This window comes from Hylobates moloch, unplaced genomic scaffold (assembly GCF_009828535.3).
Source record: "Hylobates moloch isolate HMO894 unplaced genomic scaffold, HMol_V3 SCAFFOLD_12, whole genome shotgun sequence".
Taxonomy (NCBI): domain Eukaryota; kingdom Metazoa; phylum Chordata; class Mammalia; order Primates; family Hylobatidae; genus Hylobates; species Hylobates moloch.
Window position 1 is genome coordinate 2335661 of NW_026652287.1, and position 21828 is coordinate 2357488.

A 21828-nucleotide genomic window follows, 5' to 3' on the forward strand; every position below is an offset into this window, starting at 1 on the left:
AATGAAATCACATAGGGCCTGGCACATAGTAGGTATTCAGCCAGTGATCAATGAAATCACATAAAGACAGCACACGGGACAGTTTGTTTCCAAATTGCTCCTAATGTTACTGGAAAGCAGCCTCGATCCAGATCCCAAGTGAGGGTTCTTGGGTCTTGCGCAAGAAAGAATTTGGGTGAGTCCATAGAGGAAGGTGAAAGCCGGTATGTGAGAGAGGTGAGGAAACGAATGGATGGCCACTCCGCAGGCAGAGCAGCAGCGTGGGCTATTCCCGGTTGTTTCTTGATTATATGCTGAAAAGGGGTAGATTGTTCACGAGTTTTTGTGGGGGGAAGGGGTGGGCAGTTCCCGGAACTGAGGGCTCCACCCTTTTCAGGCCATGTAGGGTAACTTCCTGATGTTGCCGTGGCATCTGTAAACTGTCATGGCGCTGGGGGGAGTGTCTTTTAGCAGCCAATGCATTATAATGAGCGTATCATGTGCTGTGAGGACGACCAGAGGTCACTCTCATTGCCATCTTGGTTTTGGTGGGTCTCGGTGGCTCCTTTACTGCATCCTGTTTTATCAGCAGGGTCTTTGTGACCTGTATCTTGTGCTGACCTCCTGTCTCATCCTGTGACTTAGAACGCCTTCACCATCTGGGAATGCAGCCCAGTAGGTCTCAGCCTCATCTTTCCCAGGCCCTATTCAAGATGGAGTCGCTGTGGTTTGAATGCCTCTGACACTAAGTCAAGTGACCGGGTGAGCCTGGACCGTCCCTGGGTTCTGCCTGTGATTCTGGAGTGAGTTTGCGTCAGGCCCCTTGCTCTCAGAACCACCCCGTTTGGATGCCAGCTGCCAGCACAGCGCCTGCTTATCACCCCTCTTCACAGAGGCCGGGAGGTCAGAGGGGGGCACTGAGCCAGGAGCTGGGGGAGCTGCGGGGGCGTCTTTGGATGCTTCCCCCTTGTCTTTAGAAATAGCCACATCCACATTTGCAAGCCTCTGCTGCTTGTTCCAATTATAGTTGATTTGCCTGATGACTGTGCCATCTGTTCCTGCCTGGTCCGGACTCAGTTGCTTCTGAGCAGTGCCCTGCAGGCCCTAGCGCCTGCAGGTGGCCTCAGGATGGGGAGGAGCCAGCACCATGGGGCTGGGTGTGTCTCTGCATCCCTGCAGCCGGGGTGACACCCAGGCCCAGTCCCAAACCCAGACAGGACAGCACTCTGTATCCAGAAATAAATATTGAGGTGTAAATGCGCCTGCCTGGGGCAGGACCACAGGTTGCCTTTTTCTCTCAGCATGCTTTGGAAGCGGCTCCTGCTGGCAGTTCCTCCCTATAGGCAACTGGAAGCTCGTAGCCCCAGCAGGGACCCCCCTGGCAGTCACAAGAGCCTTCCCTGCTGCCAAGAAGCCAGGGAGCTGTGCTCAGGCAAGGAGCCTAAAGGAAAGGTGCAAACAAGCTGGGTGTGGGTGGGCAGGACTCTTAGGTTCTCCTTGGTAGGCATTTGAGGTGGGGGAGACTGTGCCCCTGTTCCACACCTTCAGGGTAGGTTACAGGGAAAGCAATCTCACAGCGGATTCTCCCAGCAGACAAGCATTTACTGAGCACGTGCTGGCGGACCAGCAGGCATGAGAGGGTACATTCCATGCCTGGTCTGTGAGCTCCACGTGGTGCCAGCGCTCTGCCCTGCTCGGAGGGTGCTTGTGCGTTGGCCCCATGATGCTCATTCGGGGAAAGCACATGAACTGCACAGGAACTAGGGCCACCAGATTCCTCGAGTCAGCATCCGCACTCAGGACCAGCTAGAGACCCAGCTCTGAGCACCGTGCCTGAGACCGCAGGAGCAGGGCCTCACCAGTCCACACCCTGCTCGTTCAAAGGTGGGGCAGTGCTAAGATGTGTGAGCTGGGTGACATATCTTCACTTTAACCGAAGAATGCCCGTTTCTCCCATCCCTTATGCTTAGGAAAAAGCCAATAATTTTACTGTTTATTTTTCCTGATATTGGTCACGCCGAGTAGCATGCCTTGGGCCTCGGTGGAGACGCAGCCAGGCAGGCATCCTCGGGGCAGCTGTCTCCAGGCTTGCGGCAGTGCGGGCTTCCTGGTGTCTGCACTGGCCACCCGTGGGTGGGATCCTCAATTATGGCAATGCATTGCCCAGCTTGTCTGTAAGTGTGTGCTCAATGCCCAGGTGGACGTAGGCACGCAGAGGGTCGCAAATTCTAAGTTCCAGAGCCCCCCAGGCCCAGGAGTAAGTGAGGGATCATCCTGTGTGTTGGAGGCTTATGCGGGTACAGCTGGGGGCATCTACAGGGCCACGAGGGCATTTGATCCAACCTGACCCCCCACACACCCAACCTGCTGATGCGGGAGTGTCACCATGCTGTCATGCAGAGCAGCACCACGGCCAGCAGCCACAGCCTGCAGCCATCTCTAGATATGCCTGTCAGCCCAGGCTGCTGATGGGCCTTTAAATACTCACCAGCATTTAAAATGTGAGATTTTCCCGTGAACTGAAAATTCTCTGGGTGTGTCAGGCCATTCTTGCTATAAAGGAATGCCTGAGGCTGGGCCATTTATGAAGGCGTATGAAGGTGAGAGTCACTGGCTGATGGTCCTGCAGGCTGTACAGGGGGTGTGCTGGCTTCTGGGGAGGTCTTGGGAAACACAATCATGGCAGAAGGCAAAGGGGGAGCAGGCGTGTCGTGTGCTGAGAGCAGGAGGGTATGGGAGGTGCCAGGCTCTTTTCAACAACCAGACCTTGTGTGAACTTAGCCTGCTCGTTATGGCAAGGACAGCGCCAAGCTATTCATGAGGGATCCGCCCCCAGGACCCAGACACCTCCTGCCAGGCCCCGCCTCCAACACTGGAGGTCACATTTCAACATGAGATGTGGAGGGGACGATGCCCTGCTGCTCCTGGGAAACCAGAAGCTTTAGCTTTGCCTTTGGTGGGCTGCACCCGGGCCGAGGCACCGGCCCCTTTGGACAGAGCCAGTTGCCCTGCTCACCACCCCATCCTGAGTTCCTGCAGGTCTGCCCTGCCCCTGCCCCTGCCGGCACCCCTGCCAGTCTGCGTGCAGGGCTGTGTCCACACGGTGATTTGCCGTAGCACTCAAGTCCACCCCGGGACCCCCCGAGGTGTAAGGAGCAGTTGGCAAGAACAGGCTGGGCAGAGCCGGCGTCCCTACAACCCCCGGGCCAGGCTCTCTGCAGCCCCTCGAGAGAAGCAGGGCAGCGTGGTTTGGGCATCCTCCCATCCACATCTCATGTGGAAATGTGACCCCCAGTGTCATAGGTGGAGCCTGGTGGGAGGTGGCTTGGTCTTGGGGACGGGTCCCTTGTGAATGGCGAACCACTGGCCCTATCTGGTGACCCCTTGGAGGAGAAGCACCCTCCGGGAGGAGGCGGCAGCTGGGAGCCTGGGGGTGTTTCTCAGGCTTCAAGAAGGGAATGACTTTGTGTCACAGGAGGGCATGGAATCTCCTGTGCAGTGAGCCCAGGTCCTGGCTGGGGCGAGGGGACTGTGGGGAGGGGACTCGAGGCGAGCTGGCTCTCCCCCCTCACTGCTGCCTATGGGCCTCCTGCTCCCGACACCCCTCAGAACGCGGTGGATGTCCCCGGCGCCAGGCCCTGGGGAACCTGTGGAGGAAGCAAGGACAGTGGCTGCCTGCTACTCTGCTAAGAATACCAATATCCCTGCTGTTGCTGCTGCTAATACTGCATCTGCTGCTGCTACTAATACTAACACCAAACTGTTACTGTGAAGGATAACACCAGTACACTTGCAGGTAGTAATAATGATACTGCTGCTACTAGTACAAATAATACCAATATTGCTGCTGCTGCTGCTGCTAATACTATGCTGCTATTAATACTAATACCAACAGCACTGTTACTATACCACTACTCATACCAACGCTATTCCTACAAAAAATACTACTATTGCTACCACTGCTGTTAATGCTGTAATACCAAAGCAAGGCTTCTACTACTGCAGGTTATAAAAATACCAGTACTACTGATACTAGTACTGCTAATCAATACCAGCGCTGCCACCAGGATTACAGCTGCTCCTGCGAGCGCCGCTGCTGCTGCTAACGGCAGTTCCATGCGTCCAGCATTCCACCTGCGGCCATTTTCTGAGCACTAAGCCCGCATTGATGCACTCCGCTCTCACGCACATCCTAGAAACAGGCTCTGTCATCATGGCCGTTTCACAGAGGACGGGACTAACCTCTGACGGGCACTGCCCTGACTGCTCACGGGCACTCTGGCCCCGGGACTTTTTTTTTTTTTTTTTTTTTTTGAGACAGAGTGTCACTCTTGTTGCCCACTGCCCCCAGCTGGGGAATGTTCAGGCCTTTCCTGCCCCTCTTCCCTCAGTTCATTGCCCAGTCACTCCAAGCCTTGGCCGTAGAGAGAAGAGGAGTCCGGCCCTGCTAGGGGAGTCTGGCCTCAGGACCTGAGTCTTGCGTCTGTGGCACTGGGGTTCAGGCATTCGTGCGGACCTGGGTGGTGTGGTCTTTCCTTACCCGTGGTCACGTGCTGTGTCATCGCAGGCCTGGGTGTTCATCAGGGCCGGGTTCCCTCTCCCACGGGGAACCCTCAGCTGTAGGTATCCTGTGAGCCTGTGCTCCAGGCCCCACTCTGTGCACAGAGGACGCAGGCCCCTCGGTAGGCCGGTGGCGGCCCTCCTTGAACCCCACCGGCCCCTGGCAGGGGTCTCGGGGTTCCTTGGTGAGCCACCCAGTGGCTGCTCCTCTACCCGTTTTCTGTCTCCCTTGGACAGAGGTGACCTGGTTCATCTCTAACTCAAGGGTACTCCACACTTTCTGTGCGTAGATTTGTTTACCCACAGCTTATTGTGATCTGTTAAATGCCCGCCCACCCTGTGCCAAGTCCTGAACTAAGAGTTGAGGATGGACTGATGGGCCAGGCCAAGGGGCTGACCTTAGGAAGCGCCACCATGGCCCACACAGGACACGGGTGTGGGAGTGGCCCTGCCAGGCCCTGGGGACCAAACCACAGAGAGTGCAGCTGCTGCTCGACTCACCCTCATCCTTGGCCCCCCACCCCCCGTCATTTCTGGGAGTCCCACGGAACCATGTGAGAGCAGACAGCCTGCCCTCTTCCCTCTGTATTGCACATGACCTGCCCTCCTGCAAACAAAAGCAGGCAGCCCGCAGCCTACTGGCCGCTGCGTAGGTGAGTATCAGATGCAGAACCTGCTTTAGGCTCCTGCGACCTCAGCCACCCTTAGCCCCCTTGATGGGGTGGTACCTTTCATTATTTTCACCGTCTCTGTATGCCACCTGTATTCTTAGTTCCTATTGTTTAAAATCTCTTCATTTCTGAAAACTTTATTTTGAAGTAATTTTAGGTTCACGGGAATTTACAAAGACAGCAGGGAGAGTTCCCACGGCCCCTCTTCCGGCTTCCCGGTGGTGGTGTCTCCGTGGCCAGTGTGTGTTCTCAAAGCCGGGAAGCTGGCGTGGGAGCAGTGCTATAGCATGCCGGGGAGTTTACTTGCTTTCTCCAGTGTTTATATCCACTCTTTTTTTTTTGTATATAGCTCTATGGCATTTGGTGGTATATACAGATTCTTGTAACCACCACCACCATCAGGTGTACAGATGGCTCTGTCACCCAGAGAAACTCCCTCATGGTACCCTCCCTCGTCACACCCTCCCCTAACCTGAAACCCTGACAACCGCTGATCTCTTCTTTATTGCTATAATTTTATCAAGATTGTTGTATGAAAAATCTATTTTTTATTTTTATTTTTTTTTTTGAGACAGAGTGTCACTCTTGTTGCCCAGGCTGGAGTGCAGTGGCTCAATCTCGGCTCACTACAACCTCTGCCTCCTGGGTTCAAGTGATTCTCCTGCCTCAGCCTCCCAAGTAGCTGGGACAACAGGCACGTGTCACCCTGCCTGGCTAATTTTGTATTTTTAGTAGAGACTGAGTTTCACCATGTAAGCCAGGCTGGTCTCGAACTCCTGAGCTCAGGTGATCTGCCCACCTCAGCCTCTCAAAGTGCTGGGATTACAGGCGTGAGCCACCGCACCTGGCCTCTTTTAGTTAGGTCGTTTTCATAGACACGGCGTTAGGGAATGGGTGTGCCAGTTACACGCTCCCTGTAGCATGCTAGAATGAATGCATGATTATTAAACGTCTCCTGTTTCTCCACGCCCCGGGAAGGCTCCGCGAGTGCCCCACGGGTGCCTGGGGGTTTGTTGGCTCACACAGTTGAGCTCAGGGCCCTCCGGGGTCTGGCCTTGCCTGCAGTGGGCAGTGGCAGCTGTTCCCTGGCCAGGACCCTGGCTGCCCTGCAGGGCCCGTCACTCTGTCTTAAGGGCTGAACCAGCAGAGTCAGAGCCCCTGCAAGCCCCGGGAAGCCGAGTCGTCATCCCACCTGCAGACCCCACATTTGGGGTCAGAGCTGTCCCCGGGCTTGGGTTCCCTCCGATGCTCTCCATGTCAGGCCCGGGAGCCCCTGGGTTTTTAGTTCTATACCTTCCTCGGTAGACACAGCCGGCTTGGCCAAGCCCATTCAGCTTTTTAAAGAAGAATACTGCTGATTTCTTTTAATGAATCAAAGAAATTAATTATAGGCTTTGGATTTGTTAGGTTTATTTTAGAAATCCATGATCTCAGCCATAAATAGTGCTTCATTCTGGACTAAGGAGCTGAGAAGCCTGCTGCCTGTGGAGGGATAGTGGGGGAGAGGATGGATGAAGAGGAGGGGTGGAGGAGGGGGAGGGGGAGGTGGGGGGCTGTTGCTGAGCCCTTCGCTCAGGTCCAGGACGCAGCAGGAAACAGGCAGACAAAGCCCTGCCCTCATGGGGCTGACATTTCACTGGGGGAAACGTCAGTGTTGTCAGCCCCACAGATGACATTAGCAATCCCATAAACAGGATTCTTCCAGCCATCCTAAAGTAAGGAGTGGCAAGAAAGCGGCCTTGACGCAGACCCGACGAGCCATCCCCACGAGGAGCGCTGCCCACAGCTCAGGGCTCACCTTTTTCACTGATTCAGCAAACGCTCTTTGAGCAGCTGCTCGGTGCTGAGTCCATGCAGAGTATCAAAGGTGTGTCCATGAGCCAGAAAGCAGAGGCTTAGGGCCGAGAGTGTAGTCGTGGACACCGACAAGAAACAAACAGCCCAGGAGCTACCGCAGTGCCGGGGGGCGGTCAGCACGGTGGAGAAGGGAACGCAGGGTGAGAAGGTAGAGTGGGTCCTCGACCCCTCTGTTCTGCACCTTCTGTGATGGGTGCCAGAAACCCACCTCAGGAAACCATGTCTTACGTAGAGCTCAAGTCCCAGGGGAGCAGGGAGCGGGGCTTTGCCCATGCACCTCTGACCTGGGAGGAAGCCCACAAGGGTCAGAGATGTCCCGAGATTGGACACAGCCCAGGCCCGTCCTGCCCCGAGGAAGGAGCTTTGCTGGGCTACCCCTTTCCTGTGTGTGTCCCCGGGGGAGACGTTTGCCTTCCCCAGGGCTCCCGAGGTGCCTTCGTGTCGTCTGCAAATGCAGCAGTGTTGCTAACTGAATGTAGCAGATAGAGATTCCTTATTGCTCAAAGTGGCGTTCTTAAGGGTTCTGCAGATCGAGTGGGCGGGTGCCCTGGATGAGAAGAATTGCATCCTTGCATCCATGGGACAGCACCTGAGCTGCTCTCCTGTGTCTGGGCCACGTCACAGCCTCATACTCTAAGTTCCAAACAGCTCTAGCAAAGCCTGCCAACTGCAAAGTGCCTGGGCTGCACGCACAGCCCAGAACAATCTACGGTTGGCTGGGAGCTGAGTGTTTGCAGGATTTCTTGGCACCTGTGGTTTCTCACATTGGCCAGTAGCCAGGTGGCAGGAGAAGCTGGGCTTATCAGGCACTGCTCTCCCGTGGAGGCGGGAGGCGGCCCCTGCTGCACACGTCACACACAGACACGTGCACACACGATACATGCTCATATGCACATGCACACACTCTCACCACATATGCATTTTCACAGACACGTGTGTGTGTGCACACATGCATATGTGCACACATACAACACGTGAACAGGCGCACACACATTTCCACCACCAAATGCCTCCGCTGACCCCGGTCCTGCCTCTGCCGTGCAGTCCAAGGTTCGAGAGCTGGAAGAGAAATGCCGGACTCAAAGTGAGCAGTTCAACCTGCTGTCCCGGGACCTGGAGAAGTTCCGGCAGCACGCTGGGAAGATTGACCTGCTGGGTGGCAGCGCGGTGGCCCCCCTGGACGTCTCCACGGCCCCCGGCAAGCCTTTCCCGCAGTTCGTGAATGGCCTAGCCGCCTCCCTCGGCAAAGGTAAGTGCCTGGACCTTCCGCCTTGGCTGTAGTGGGGAGAGAATGGCCGTTGGCCGCCTGCGAGGGTGTGCACAGGTGAAGTCGATTTGGTGACACCTGGCAGAGGGTACAGGGACCCACCACCGCAGTGGGAAGGATGAGAACAGGGCTGCTCACAGCCATGGGGCACACGGTGCACTCAGCACCTCACAGGCATCCACAAATGTGGGACCCACACATTTTCTCACCTGTAAAATAGGCCCATTTTACAGGCGAGGAAAACCAAGGCACTAGTGTGGGTCACACAGATGCTGATGAAGGCTCAGTCTGGGATTTGAACCCAGGAGTCCGGCTGCATCGTCTACACTGGCGACGACTCCACAAGGATTTCTTGGCTGGGAACTCCAACGCTCTGTGAAGCTCGTTTCTCTGTGTTCGTTGTGTTTCCTTCCTTCTCATCTCAGTAACCTGTTGGTGATGCTGGGACGTGCTTGGAACCTCTATTCCAGCAAAGGCAGTGGTGAACATGAGCCCTCGCCCGTCACAGTCCTGCTTAGAGGCCTGGTGGGGAGAAGCCCCCTGCGTGTGTGCTGGGGGGTTTAGTCTTGGTCGCAGGCAGAGCAATCACAGGTGTCCTTTAATCAGACCTCGGTGGAGGTGTCACGTCCTGGCTGAAGGTTAAGTGGGAATGCAGAGGTTAGACAGGTTTCATGGCCAGGTCTACCCACCTGTTTAAGAAGTTGGTTTAAAAAAAATTAGGGGAGATGAGCGTCTGAACCTTACTTTGGAATTCCATAAAAAAGATAATTTGCAAATTTCCCCTAGTTCTTATCAGAATATAAAAGTACCTTGGGTGCTTTTTATCATTAAAATAAGGAGATACCACTTGTGTCTTGCTAAAAAACATTCTCCTGCCTCTCTCCTCATCCCACGCCTTCCCACGCCCTTCCCTTTTGGTCCATGCATCAGAGAGAATGCTGGGCGGGGTAAGTGGCCATGGCTGTGGAAGGCCAGCGGGCAGGGACCAGGGTGCGAGCACTCTGCCGCTCATCTCCAGGCACTCACGGCACCCGGGCTGCATGCCCTGCCCAGGTTGCGACATTGAGAGACAGGGCCCCGTGCGGAGCTCCTGCTGGCGGGCAGATGATACATGGGGAGCCTCTGATCCAGACGTTGCATGCAGACCAGGTGACGAGGTGGACGGTGACTTGGGCTCTTCTAGATGGTCCTGGAAGGCGGCTGCCAAGAAACCAATTTGAGCTGTGAAACCTGAAGGGTGGAGGAAAACAAGCTGGTTTCCATTCTTCCCAGGGGAAAACAGAATGCACATGTCTCCACGCTCTCTCTCTCCCTCCCGCGAAGGGCCACACAGAGCCCGGCTCCATGCGACAAGAAACGCACGGCTTCTGCTCTGGGAAACCCACTGAGACTCTCCTGGGGGCTGCTTGCGCGGGCACCGTGCCCACTGAAGCTCCAGACTCCCAGAAGGAAAGCAGGTGTTGAGTGTGAGCTGTGTGGTGTGCACAAGCCAGGCCTGCCTTTATCAGTCAGGGGACGTTTCCGTCCAGTGTAGGGGACATTTCAGAAGCTGAGTTCCAGACACCAGCCAGTGACCCACCTTGCAAGCTGGCCCTTCTGAAAACAGCAGTCCCAGGCCTGCCTGGTGAGCCCGAGGCTCACAGCATGTGAGTGTGGAACCCGCTGCAAAGCTCCCGGGTCAGGGAGGCGGGAACAGGGATTGGCCAGCGTGGAAAAAGGAATCCGATTAACCACGGTGGAAAATGCACACTGCGTAAAACCAGAAAAACAAAGCAGTACCGCGCCTTTACTAAGCCAGGGCCGCCTGGCAGAGAAGAAGGTTTGCACCACAGCTTCTGTTTAATAACCGTCTGGAAGACGCACCTTCCTAATGAACCCAGCTCATTTAATCAGTTTCCTCACCCACCAGGGGCCCCCTGGCATGGCCCATGCCCGTCTCCCCTGGTATTGCCCTGGCACTCTCCTCACAGTGCATGTAGCTTATGGTGGCAGCGGACACCAGCGCCGACAGAGAGCTGCCCTGCACCACCCCGATCCCACCAGGACACTCCTCCCTGCAGGCAGCGAAGGCCCCTCTTCCAGGCCTCTGCTTAGGGTCTCCTCTTGTTTTATTCTTTCTTCCCCCACTCTCTGAATGCGTTTACTTATTTTTGTGCATTTTCCTCCTCTGTGTTTACTTATTTGTCTACATTTTTTCCAACTTTGAGGTATAGTGGATAATTAGAAATCATAGGTATTTAAGGTGTACAACTTGATCCGATGTAACATAAATCAATTGTGAAATAATCACCACAGCCAAGCTAATTAACATACCACGTCCTATCCACGTCCTTACGTGGTTGCCTTTTCTTTTCATGGTGAAAACCCTTAAGATGAGCCTCCTTGGCAAACTTCAAGTCTATAATCCAGCATTCTTTTTTTTTTTTTTTGCAATGGAATCTTGCTCTGTTGCCCAGGCTGGAGTGCAATGGTGTGATCTCGGCTCACTACAACCCCCTGCCTCCCAGGTTCAAGCGATTCTCCTGCCTCAGCCTCCCAAGCAGCTGGAATTACAGGCGCCCGCCACCACGCCTGGCTAATTTTTGTATTTTTAGTAGAGATAGGGTCTCACCATGTTGGCCAGGCTGGTCTTAAACTCCTGACCTCAGGTGGTCCACCTGCCTCGGCCTCCCAAAGTGCTGGGATTACAGGCGTGAGCCACCGCCTTGACCTACAATCCAGCATTTTAGCTGTATTCATGTTTCTGTGCAGGAGATCCCCAGAGTGTATTCATCTTGTGCCCTTCAACCAACAGCCCCCGGCCCAGCCCCTGGTAACCACCATTCTGTTCTCTGCTTCTGTGAGTTGGCCTTGTTGAGGTTTCGCATGTGAGTGGGGGCTGTCCATGCCATGTTTGTCTCTCTGTGCCGGAGTTATTCCACGTAGCAGAGAGTCCTCCAGGTGCATCGTGTTGTCACAAAGGGCCGGGTATCCTCCTTTCCTGAGGCAGGATAACATCCCATCGTGTTCATATCCGTATTTTTTACCTGTTTATCTGCCGCAGATCTTCTTCCCACACTGACCTGAGAGAGAGGATGGTGGAAGGTGCAGGGCTGGCCGCAAGACAGAGAAGGGGTCCCGGGTGGATGTGCTGCCACCCGCCACTCACCTGCGCTTTCACCCAGGGCTCCTCTGGCCCGTGGCTGAGGCAGGCCACAAAGGGACTTGCGCCCTGTATGGGGAGGCAGCTGTGACACAGAGTGAGGCTCTACAGTCAGTATGTGAGGCAGGCGTTGCCCATGGACCACACTGTCCCTGGCAACCTCCTAGGAAGGACTGTGTTGGGGAGAGGCGTGGCCTCTCCTATCCCTGGCGCAGCCAGTTTTCCCTCCAGTATGGGAGCTGAGTTTTTTGAATCAACATTTTTTTGAGCCATATTTTTCTAGAACATACATATTTTGAAGCATTCCCATCATGACGGAGTGCAGTGTTTGCATCTCGACGGGCCCGCGGGAACCAGCCCCACTTGAAGGCGCTGCATGTTTTGTTTCTAATCTCACCTTGTCTTCTCAGGCACAATGGCAGGTAAAAGCTGCCACGGGGATTACGTTATTTTTCCCTAGAGAGTTGGGTTTGGATAAATTAAGTGTGAATACAAGGTGACTGCTCTATTCATATCACCTTCATCAGCTGTGCCGTCCCCTGCTGTTCACCATGGCAGCGGTGTCAGGCAGGAAGGGCTAAGTTCTGCTGCAGTCACACACAGCCCCCCAGGTCTCGGAACACCGGAGGACAGTGTTTCCTCTCTGGAAAGTTCCCTGGCCACTGTGTGGGGAGGAAAAGTGGCTTTTGCCCACAAGTGGAGCCTGCCACTCCCTTCAAGGTTCACTGGCCCGGGTGACTCTTGTGGCTGGGAGCAGAGGAGAGGCAGCAATGCCAGTCGGAAGTGGAGGAGCCTGCGGCAGGCTCCGATCTCGGCTGGGTTTCCGAGGCTTCTGGGAGCTGAATCGTTCGATATTCACTTTGCACCTGCTGCACGCCGAGCCATGTTATAGTGAATACAACAAGGTCCTGCCCTCCAGGATCGGATGTTCTCACAGGGGACCCCAGGGCAGGGCTGCCCCAGCTCCAGTTCCCTGCCGTGGTGGCGCTGTCCTGCTGTTCACTCCAGCCTGGAGTTGTGGGGCCTGCCAGGGGCGGCTCCTAGGGCAGCCATTATTGGAACATTCCTCATGGTTTTTTAAATCATTTTATACTTCCTGATTTGGACTCAGCAATTCATATTCATCAGCGAGGTGACTGTCATGATGTGACAGTTACAGAGGGACCAAGGACCCCAAGGAGGAGGTGTCATCATTCCTAGCACCGGAGAGCTTGGGAAGGAAGCAGCCTCATTGTGTTTCACACCCGGATCCTGGTTAAAGTGCCACGCTGTCGTCTGACACCCAGGCCAGCGTTAGCCACGGTGCTCAATGCTCCCTTCCAGGTGACCAGGACGGGGCTCAGCAGCCCCTGAGACCCCAGGAGGATAGGATGGGATGAGAATGATTTCAGTCCTTGCAAATCTCTCGTCAAGAGTATTTTTTTAGTCACAAACCCACCCCTTTGGCCAGTTAGGACTCAGGGTCATAAGTGACAGCAAAGCAAACCTAAACTGGTGTGAGCAAAAAGGAGTCTGTCTGTCACCTGGAGTAGATGAAGAGCCAGGTCGTGGCTTCAGGGACATCTTGAACCAGGGGCTGCAAGCCCATTGCCGGGATCCACTTTCTCAGTCTCGCTGTGAGCAGGTGCCATCCTCACGGGAGCGCTCCTCTTGCAGGTGCAGGAGGTTTGCGGCCTCCCTGAGTTTCACAGCTGCTCAATTTTAAGCCAAGGAAAGGAGCAGCCTGTTTGCTGTCAACTCTCCTTTAGTTCCCTCTGCCTGAGCCCATCCTCGTCCTCAGCTCCCAAACAAGCATTACCGCCAGGGTGGCTCTGCCAGCTGGACGGGCCCAGAGCTGAGGGTGGCATCATGCCAGCCTACGTAGATGGCGAGCAGGAGACGGGTAGACCCCAAAATGAAAATCAGCAGCTGTTGTCAAAGAGGGGAAAGGCACCCTGGGTAGGCACATGACCAATGCGCTTTGACAATGTTATTTGTATATTTGTTTCAACTTGTTTTAATGTTCGTGGCCAGGTCAGGAGAGCGCTATTGGAGGCGGCTCTGCGATTGGTGAATATATCCGGCCCCTTCCGCAGCCTGGTGACAGGCGGGAGCCTCTGTCTGCCAAGCCCACCTTCCTGTCAAGATCCGGTAGCCCAAGATGCAGATCTGAGTCAGACGTGAGTCCCGTCCTGCAGGGGCCGCCGGGCCTGCCTGTGCCATGTGTGTCTGGTGTGGACATTGGCCAGTCTGTCCTGTTTTTCCTTCCCCATCCTCCTCCCTCTCTTCCTTCTGGTTGGTTCTTCCGTTTGCCCCTGTTAATTCCCTGGCCCTACTATGTGCTGGGATGTGGGGGCCCCTCTGTGAACACAGGTGAGGTCCCTGTTCTAAGGGGGAGCAGAGGAGAACACTGGCAAGGCAGCGTTTAGAAAAGCAAATCCCGTCGAGGGGTGCGAGGATGACGCAGCGAGGCCGTTGACGCAGAGCTGGCCGGGAGGGGCCTGTGGAGGCTGGGGAGGGGTCCTGCGCATCTTGTCCTGTGGCAGTGATGGGAAGGGGCTGGTGTGGCTGGAGAGGGGGCGTGGGCAGGGACGAGCTGAGGCCAGGGCAGAGGACAGTGCTTGGCTTTTTGTCTGAGTCCGAGCTGAAGCCATTGAACGTTGTTAAGGCAGGGGGTGATGTGGTCTAATTCCTGCTTAAAGACTGTTTCAGCTTGTGTGGGGAATGCGCTAGGGGGAGCAAGAGTGGGATCACTGTGGGGGTCGTGCACATACTGCTCAATTTCACCCCCACCCCTATGAGAAAAGGCCACGCCGCTGACTCCCGGGATTGCTGGAGGAGACACTGGGCAGAGTCCCCACACTCCACAAACTCCGAGACAGGAAGAGAGGGTGGGGGCTGGGGGGACATGGCGGCTCCCACCACCTCCCCATGTTGTCCTCCTGAGGCACTGGGCATGTCACACGGTGGTGGGGGGCCTCTTCCGTAGATTGAGCCCCTGGAGGATCAAGTGCCCAAAGCAGCATGCACCTCTGTGTCTTCCACAGACGCCACAGGGCCTGGCGCCCCGAGTGTCTCACACCCTGAATTCTTTTGGGAGAAGGCCCTGTCTTCGAGCCTTACCTTCCTGTTTGGGGACTGGGTTCTCTACAAACATAGAGGGGGCCTATGTGATAAGGGGTCCACACCGAGGGACCACCTTCCTTTCCAAGCTCGTATGTGGGGGTGTGGGTGGCAGTGCCTCCTGGGAGTGCCACAGTCTCAGGCCGTCCCTCCTGGGGCCCAGGAAGCTGCGAGGAGCTTTCCCGTGTGCCGCAGGAATGGGGTGGGACACCTCCAGCTTCAATAACCCGCACACCCATTGCCTTTTTCACAGATGGAGAATGAACGGAATTCCAATACCTCCAAGCAGAGATACTCCGGGAAGGTCCACCTCTGTGTTGCCCGCTATAGGTAAGTGCGGCCCCTCCGCATCCACCCAGCACCTGTGAGTGGGGCAGATGAGATGTTGGGTCTGGGAACACTCTGGGGGCTGAGAAGTTCCCTTCTCCCAGGGCACGAGGAGAAGGTGGGATTTCAGCCTGGCCTGGAGGCTGAGCAGGGTTCGGTGGAGAGAGTTTGGGTGGCACACAAGTCTCCCAGGGCTGCTATGACAGCAGGTCACAAACCTGGTGGCCTAAAACTACAGGTTTGTCCTCTCCCAACTCTGGAGGCAGAAGTCTGAGATGGGGGTATCGGCAGGGTCTCGCCCTCTGAGGGCTCCAAGGAGGGGTCCTTCTTGCCTCTTCTGGCTGCCGGGAGCCCAGGCGGCCCTGGTTTGTAGCTGCGTGGCTCCAGTCTCTGCCTCCATCCTCCGTCCTGCCTGGCCGCCTCGCCCTCCCTGTCTTTGTGTGTTCTCCCCTCTTCCTTTAAGGATACCCGTCCCTGGATTGGAATCTGCCCCGCTGCAGTGTGACCTAACTCCGTCACATTTGCAGACTGTTTCCAAATAAGGTCCCATTCACAGGTGCAGGGGTTTGGCCATGACTGCGTCTTTCCAGGGGACATCCCACCACCGAGAGTGAGAGGGAACGTGTCCAGAGCCCTGATCCCCCACCGGCGAGAGTGAAAGAGGGGTGTGTCCAGCACCCTGCTCTCCTGCTTCCTCACCCTCTGCTGGGCACTGCAGGCTGCATCTCGCTGCGATGACAGCCGCTGAGTGGGCTTCCCTTGCAGGGGCCTTCAGTGTTTGTGCTCGCTGAGGAGTCATGAGAGCCAGTTTTGTCCCGCACACCTCTCAGGTCCTCCACGGGAGCCTCCGCAGAGGTGGACGTGGACGAGGATGAGAGGTCCCCCAGGACTGCACTACCTGATCGTAAGGAAAGCAAGCTGCAGCCAACTCTGCCCGCAGGCGGACATTTGGGAATTCATCAGCCAGGGGCAGCAGGCCCAAGACACAGCAGTTCACCCCCATTTCTTCGCACTCGTGAAGACCCAGCCTTTTGTCTCACAGATCCTCCAACAGCTCTGAGTGCAGGCTTGGTCTGAGGCTGACCTGACGGTATTTCAGAGGCAGATATCCCTGCCCTTCAGCTGGCATCGGGCAGCCAGAGTCCCCTGTGATCTCTTTAGGGACGAAGCTTCAGTGTAGATGCCACCCTCACTAGATCCTTAAACTCTGTTCATGCAAAGGAGGTGACTCTTGATTTAAGCCAGTCCATACACCTTGAATACCTTTTGCTTTCTCCAGCAAGAGCTGTTTCTAACACCATTAAGAGGATCAGCGGATCACATTCCGCTCATTGGTAACACACCAATTCCACCAATGCAAACTCATTTCCAAGGTTCAGGTAACAGAAGCACTGGGGTAGCTGCCCCTGGGCTGTGGGCTCCCCAGTTAGAATCCAGCCCAGGCAGATGTGAATGCTGGCTGCACCCAGATGGGGGCAGGCCCACCATCCGCTCATCTGTCACCGTGCGGGAGGACAGCAGCACAGCGCTGAGAGGCTACTGGATGCAGACGCACAGGGCCACAGTTGGCGGGGCCAGGATGAAGACCCAGTCCCACCCCTGGCTCCCTCAGTCCCGTTCTTGCTGTGTAGAGCAGGCCCAGGCACAGCCATTCGTGGAAGCCTCAATGTCTGCACAGGGGCAGTGCTGGTCTGGTGTCCTCTGAGCCTGGCACACGCTGAGGTGGCTTCCCAGCCAAGCAGGGGCCTGGCGCGCCACAGACGCCTTCCTTCCCAATCACGAGCCTGGTCCAGCGAGGCTGCCACATGCGACCTATGATGGCCAACCTCAGAGGGCCACTGGGCTCGCATTCCTGCCACTTCTATGGAGAGGGCATGGCTTATTCCAGGGGAGCTGTTCTAGAGCTAATGTCCCCCAAGGACTGACCCATGGCTGGTGCGGCCCCAGAAGCAGGGGGCGTGACGAGCCAGCACATCCGCCTCTCCCACGGCCATCACCAGCCACAGCCCATGCACATTCTCCTTATCTCACTCTTTCAGTGGTATTCCTATTTTACTGGTGATGGATTTATGCCTTTTTTTTTTTTTTTTTAACCACCTACCCTCCCTGAAACCAAGTCAAATTGTGAGGGGCATATAGTGCCGGTCCCGGAGGGAGCTGTTTCTGAGTTTTCTGAAAGCCCTCAGAGTCCCTGAGAGATGGCTTTGCGGGTAGATGTAGGGAGGGGGTTGTGTTTTCTGCCCTGGGTCTGATCAGTGTCTCCTCTTGCTGTCATTATTCAGCAACCTGCTTAGACATTTCTGCAAACTGAAAGCCTCTTGCTCAGCTGGGCGCTCACTCTGGGTGCCGAGCGGCCTCTCCCCGCCCTCCATGCGGGAGCTGCCTCTGTGTCCATGTCTCCTCCCTTCCATCGGGTGCAGCCTCCACCGCAGGGAATGCCTGGCTGAGGGCTCCTGGGGCCTTCCCACCCAAGGTCCAGGGTGAGGCTGACACAGTCATCACCGTCCTTCCTTTCGCCAGCTGTCGGAGAGATGGTCCTCACTGCACAGTTCACCCATTTGCAGTGTGCCGCCCAGGGCCACATGTGGGGGGCTCCCATCGCCCCCCAAGAACCCATTCCCAGCAGTGATCACCCGTCCCTCCTCCCCCGCCTCCAACGCTGAGTGACCCCTAACCTACCTCCGTCTCTGTTGAGTCCCCATTCCCAACGTGTCCCACGGCTGCATCCATGCAGTACATGGCAGCGTCTGCCCTGAGCACCCACGAGGTTGGGTGGCCTCCAGGGCCCACACGCAGGAGCACCCATGAGGTTGTCACGACAGTCGTAGGATCTCCCACTTCTTCTCCGTGCCCTCACCAGCCAGGGACCTTCTTCCACCCTTGTCTGCGTGCATCTTCCCTCTTGGCCTCCGAGGCTTCCCTCTTGAGCTCTCAGGGTGCGTCTTCCCTACCTGCTCCCTGGGGAAGCTTCTCTTCCTGAGTGTCAGGTGTGGGCACTCCTGAAGGCATAGCCTGGGGGCTCCTGTTCCTCTCGCTCCCTCCTCCTCCTCTGAGAACACTCTGCCAGCTTCTGTGTCTCGGCCATCTACACATCCAGACCCCCTGCAGATCCCCCTAAAGACCCCTCTCAGTGACTTGTGTCCCCTCCTGCTCACCCTGAGGCCAGAAAGCCGAGGGTCCTCCTGCACCTCAGTCCTTCCTCCCTGCACCCAGGCAACCCGCATTTCCACAGCCTCCTAAGTCGCTCCCCGACCAAATTCCTTTGCTGGAACTCCTCCACCAAGCTCCATCCACACAGCGCCCAAGAGGTCTCTTTGTAAAATGCAAACATGATCCTGTCACTCCCTGGCTTCAAACTCTTTCATGACATCCCGCAGCTTGTGAGATCAGGTTCAAACCAGTCTGGTCCCTGCCAACCTCATCTCTGTCCTCCCTGCCGCTGGGCCTTGGCACACACTGTTCCTTTTCCAGAACTCTTGTCCTGTTCCACCGCTGAGCTTTGTGTTAGAGGTTGACCCCTGTCAGTTCCTGGTGCACAGCCCTCTGGGCTGACTTGCTGGGTGCTGTCAGGCTCTTGGATTGGGTTCCTGGACCTCTGCACCCTGACCATGAGGGGCCACGTAACCTGGTATGGTTAAAACTGTGCAGGATGGGTCAGGAGGTCTCAGCTCTGGTTCCCCTTCCACCACCTCATAAGCTTGTGACTTTGGGCATGGTGCCTGACTTCACTTAGCCATTGAGACTGGGGACCTTATCTTCTCTCTTTTCCTAAGATTTAATGGCCATCAAATAAAACGTGTGTAAAAATGTTTGTAAACGGCATAGTGCCACTGATGTGCAAATCATTTCTATATCATAATTATAATATTACAGTGCCTGGGTCTCTTCTCCAACTCTAATGTTATTTTCATTTTTTAATGAGTTCTTCACTGTTATTTTAATTTGCCTTTTATTTAGAAAATCCCCAATTCATCTGAATTTGTTTCATGTGTTTGATTTTCCAAGTTGGACACAGCTTTGAAAATTATTAATCCCAATGTGTTGAGGACTGGAGAATATGGATACTCTTATATTCCTGGGGGTGTGGTGGGGGAGGGTAAAATCATGCATCTGTTTTTCTGAGCATTTTGACTGTCCACACCCAAGACCTTAAAAATGTAGGTGCCTTTGACCAAACAAATATATTTCCTAGGATTTATCATTAGGAAGAAATTGTGGAAGTGTGCAAAAATATGTTTATAAGAATATATAATACAATACTAATTATATTAGCCAAAAGTTGGAAGAAACCTCAATGCCTAACATTAGGAAACTGGTTAAATAAAGTATGTTAATATGTTCAGTGGAATACTCTACACCCATTAAAAAGAATATGATGATAATATTTCATGAGGTAGAAGTATAGGATGCTATCTTGCAAGGTGAAAGAATAAGAAGATTGCTAAATAGTGTATATGATTCTGTTTTCACTAAACTATTATTGAAAGATTATAGCGTTAATTTTCTTCACATTTGCTTGTTAATTTGGAGATGTATAGTTACGGCAGAAGAGATAAGTGTGAATAGAATGTCAGAATCATAAACCTGTTATCTGATGCAAATAGTTCTGAGCACATAACTTCATTTCAGAATTGCATTTTTCCTTTAAATCCGTGTGTGTGAGCTGGCAGTGGCCTGACTTTCCAGTGTACGGAGAACTCATCAGCCCCAGACGATCATGTGGGTTTGTAATTCCCTAGGAGTGGGAGAGAAGCCATGTGCCTATCTGGCGTTCTGCAGGGACAGGGGCGCGGGCTGTGTCCTCCAGAGCCTCTAACGAAGGAACTGTGTTTTCTCTGCAGTTACAACCCCTTCGATGGACCGAACGAGAACCCTGAAGCTGAGCTGCCCCTCACGGCGGGAAAATACCTCTACGTCTATGGAGACATGGATGAGGATGGGTTCTATGAAGGTCTCTGTTGGAACATGGCTGTGGCGGACGTAGGCTGGGCCGGTCCACCCCGCAGACCACCTCATCCAGGGGGCTGATAGATGGGCAGGGCTCCCAACATCCTCCAGCTGCCCAGCCCTCCGCTCTGACCTTTCCCCACTCCATAGTTACCAGGTTTCTCCCCTTTGATGACTGGAAAGAAACCTGAGTGGGGTTTCCAGTGTTCAGCTCCAAGCTGACCTCTGACACATGGTAGATGTTTTCCACTAATCTCTGCAGAGCTTTTGGCAGCTATTTGCAGACACACGGGGCTGACAGACCCTCTGCTTCCAAAAAGGTCTCTCCTGCTCTTGTCTTTCAGCATCCTTGGGGTCTCCCAGAGGCACCCTCTCTGGCAGAGCTTCGTTCTGCTCCAGGTGACCTCACGGGAAGGTGGCTCTTGGCACCTGCGGAAGGCCATCCATCTCCTTGACTTTGAAGCACTGTTGTCAACTTAGGGGGTGGCCCCAGGTCACCCCTGCTCATTCCCTCGAGGTCTCCTCTCCAAATTTGAAATCATCTGAAACGCTCCGCCTTTTGTTGCCTTTTTAGCTTGAGAATAAACATGTCACAGCACCAGCAGCCCATAAATCAACATTCTAAAGGATTTGATTCCCTAATTCCCTCCATGTTTCAACTGCCCTGGACTAATAGTGTGGCCTTGGTTTCCTCCTCTTCCCCCTGAGCAGAAGGGATCTTGCTTGCTAAGCTAGCAGGTTTGTCTTTCGTGACCTCATGCTGTTTTCTCGGAGCTGATGGAAGCCCCGGCTGCTTTTCCTGGGTGTTTACTTGGGGTGAGGTCGGGTCACCTCTAGAGGTGCCCACGTGCAGGAGCCCAACAAGTGAGCTGCCTCGCTCACCACTCACTCACCAGCTCTTCTTGGCTCTGGATGGTCCAGCCAAGAACTCTCACCATAGTTGGTAGCAAAGCAGTTTGAATTCTTCCCATAAGTCCACATTATCATCGTTGATTTTCACATAAGCACAGAAATATGTGCCCAAGGCAGCTGCCAGAAAACCTGTGTGGAAATCTCTGGAACTTTCTCACCACACATGGAGCCCACAGAAGCGTTCCAGGAGCCTCTTTGCAGGCAGGGATCAAAACTCAGGGCTCCATTGTCTGCGTGACAGCAGGAAACTTCCTTCACCTCGCTGTGCCTCAGCTTTCTCTGCTATAGAATGGAGACAGTAATAGTACTCACCTCATAGAGGGTCTGTGAGGATAAATGAGGTAATAGATATGAAGGTCTTAGGATAGAGCTTAGCACATAGTAATTGTTCAATAAATAGTAGCTATCACCATCACCACCACCATTATAATCATCTTCATAACCATCACCACCACCATCATCACCGCCACCATCATTGTCATCACCACCATCTCCTCCTGTGCCAAACTAAGGATTTTTAAATAGTGTATCCTCAGTGCAAAGGATTGGCTCCTGCAGACCTGCACCCTAGGTGGAGGTTTGGAACAGAATCCAAGTCCTTCTTATTTATTTTATTAGCATCCAGGACTAATTTAATGGTTGACATGTCTTCCCCTGGGCCACAACACATCACATGCTCCCCTGAGGCAGGGGGTCTTTTGGGCGCAGAATCCAATGCTCAGCATTTCCCAGCCCCTCTCTGTGGGTCTGTGGGTACCTTGTGATGAATTGGTGGAAACGGTCCATTCTGGGTCTGTGCTGGAAGATTACCCAAACTGCCTCATCTTTGAAGCTCTGAACGCTTCTCCATTTTCTGGCCATCTGCTGTTAGCAGCCTCGTGAGCCCTACTAATAAAGAAAGCACATAGAAGTTAGACTTTCACAAAATACGGTGGTCCCCACTACATCCACTCTTAGCCACAAGAGCTACTTTGACTTTTTTTTTTTTTTTTTGCCACTCAACTTGTGGTTCTGACACCAAATTGATAGTTCTGTTTCACATCAAATTGGACACATTGTGGATT

General features: G+C 54.4%; 1 protein-coding gene across 13 annotated transcripts in view; it reads left to right on the forward strand.

Annotated features, from left to right (window-relative positions):
* The window catches only part of RIMBP2 (RIMS binding protein 2), a 332521-nt gene that overhangs the window by 251473 nt on the left and 59220 nt on the right, over nt 1–21828 (forward strand). For all 13 annotated transcript variants that reach the window (XM_058424982.1, XM_032168269.2, XM_032168265.2 and 10 more), the window contains 4 exons: nt 8112–8316; nt 13490–13635; nt 14832–14908; nt 19747–19856. In XM_058424982.1, coding sequence (XP_058280965.1) covers nt 8112–8316; nt 13490–13635; nt 14832–14908; nt 19747–19856 — 538 coding nt within the window. The remainder of the gene's footprint in view (nt 1–8111; nt 8317–13489; nt 13636–14831; nt 14909–19746; nt 19857–21828) is intronic.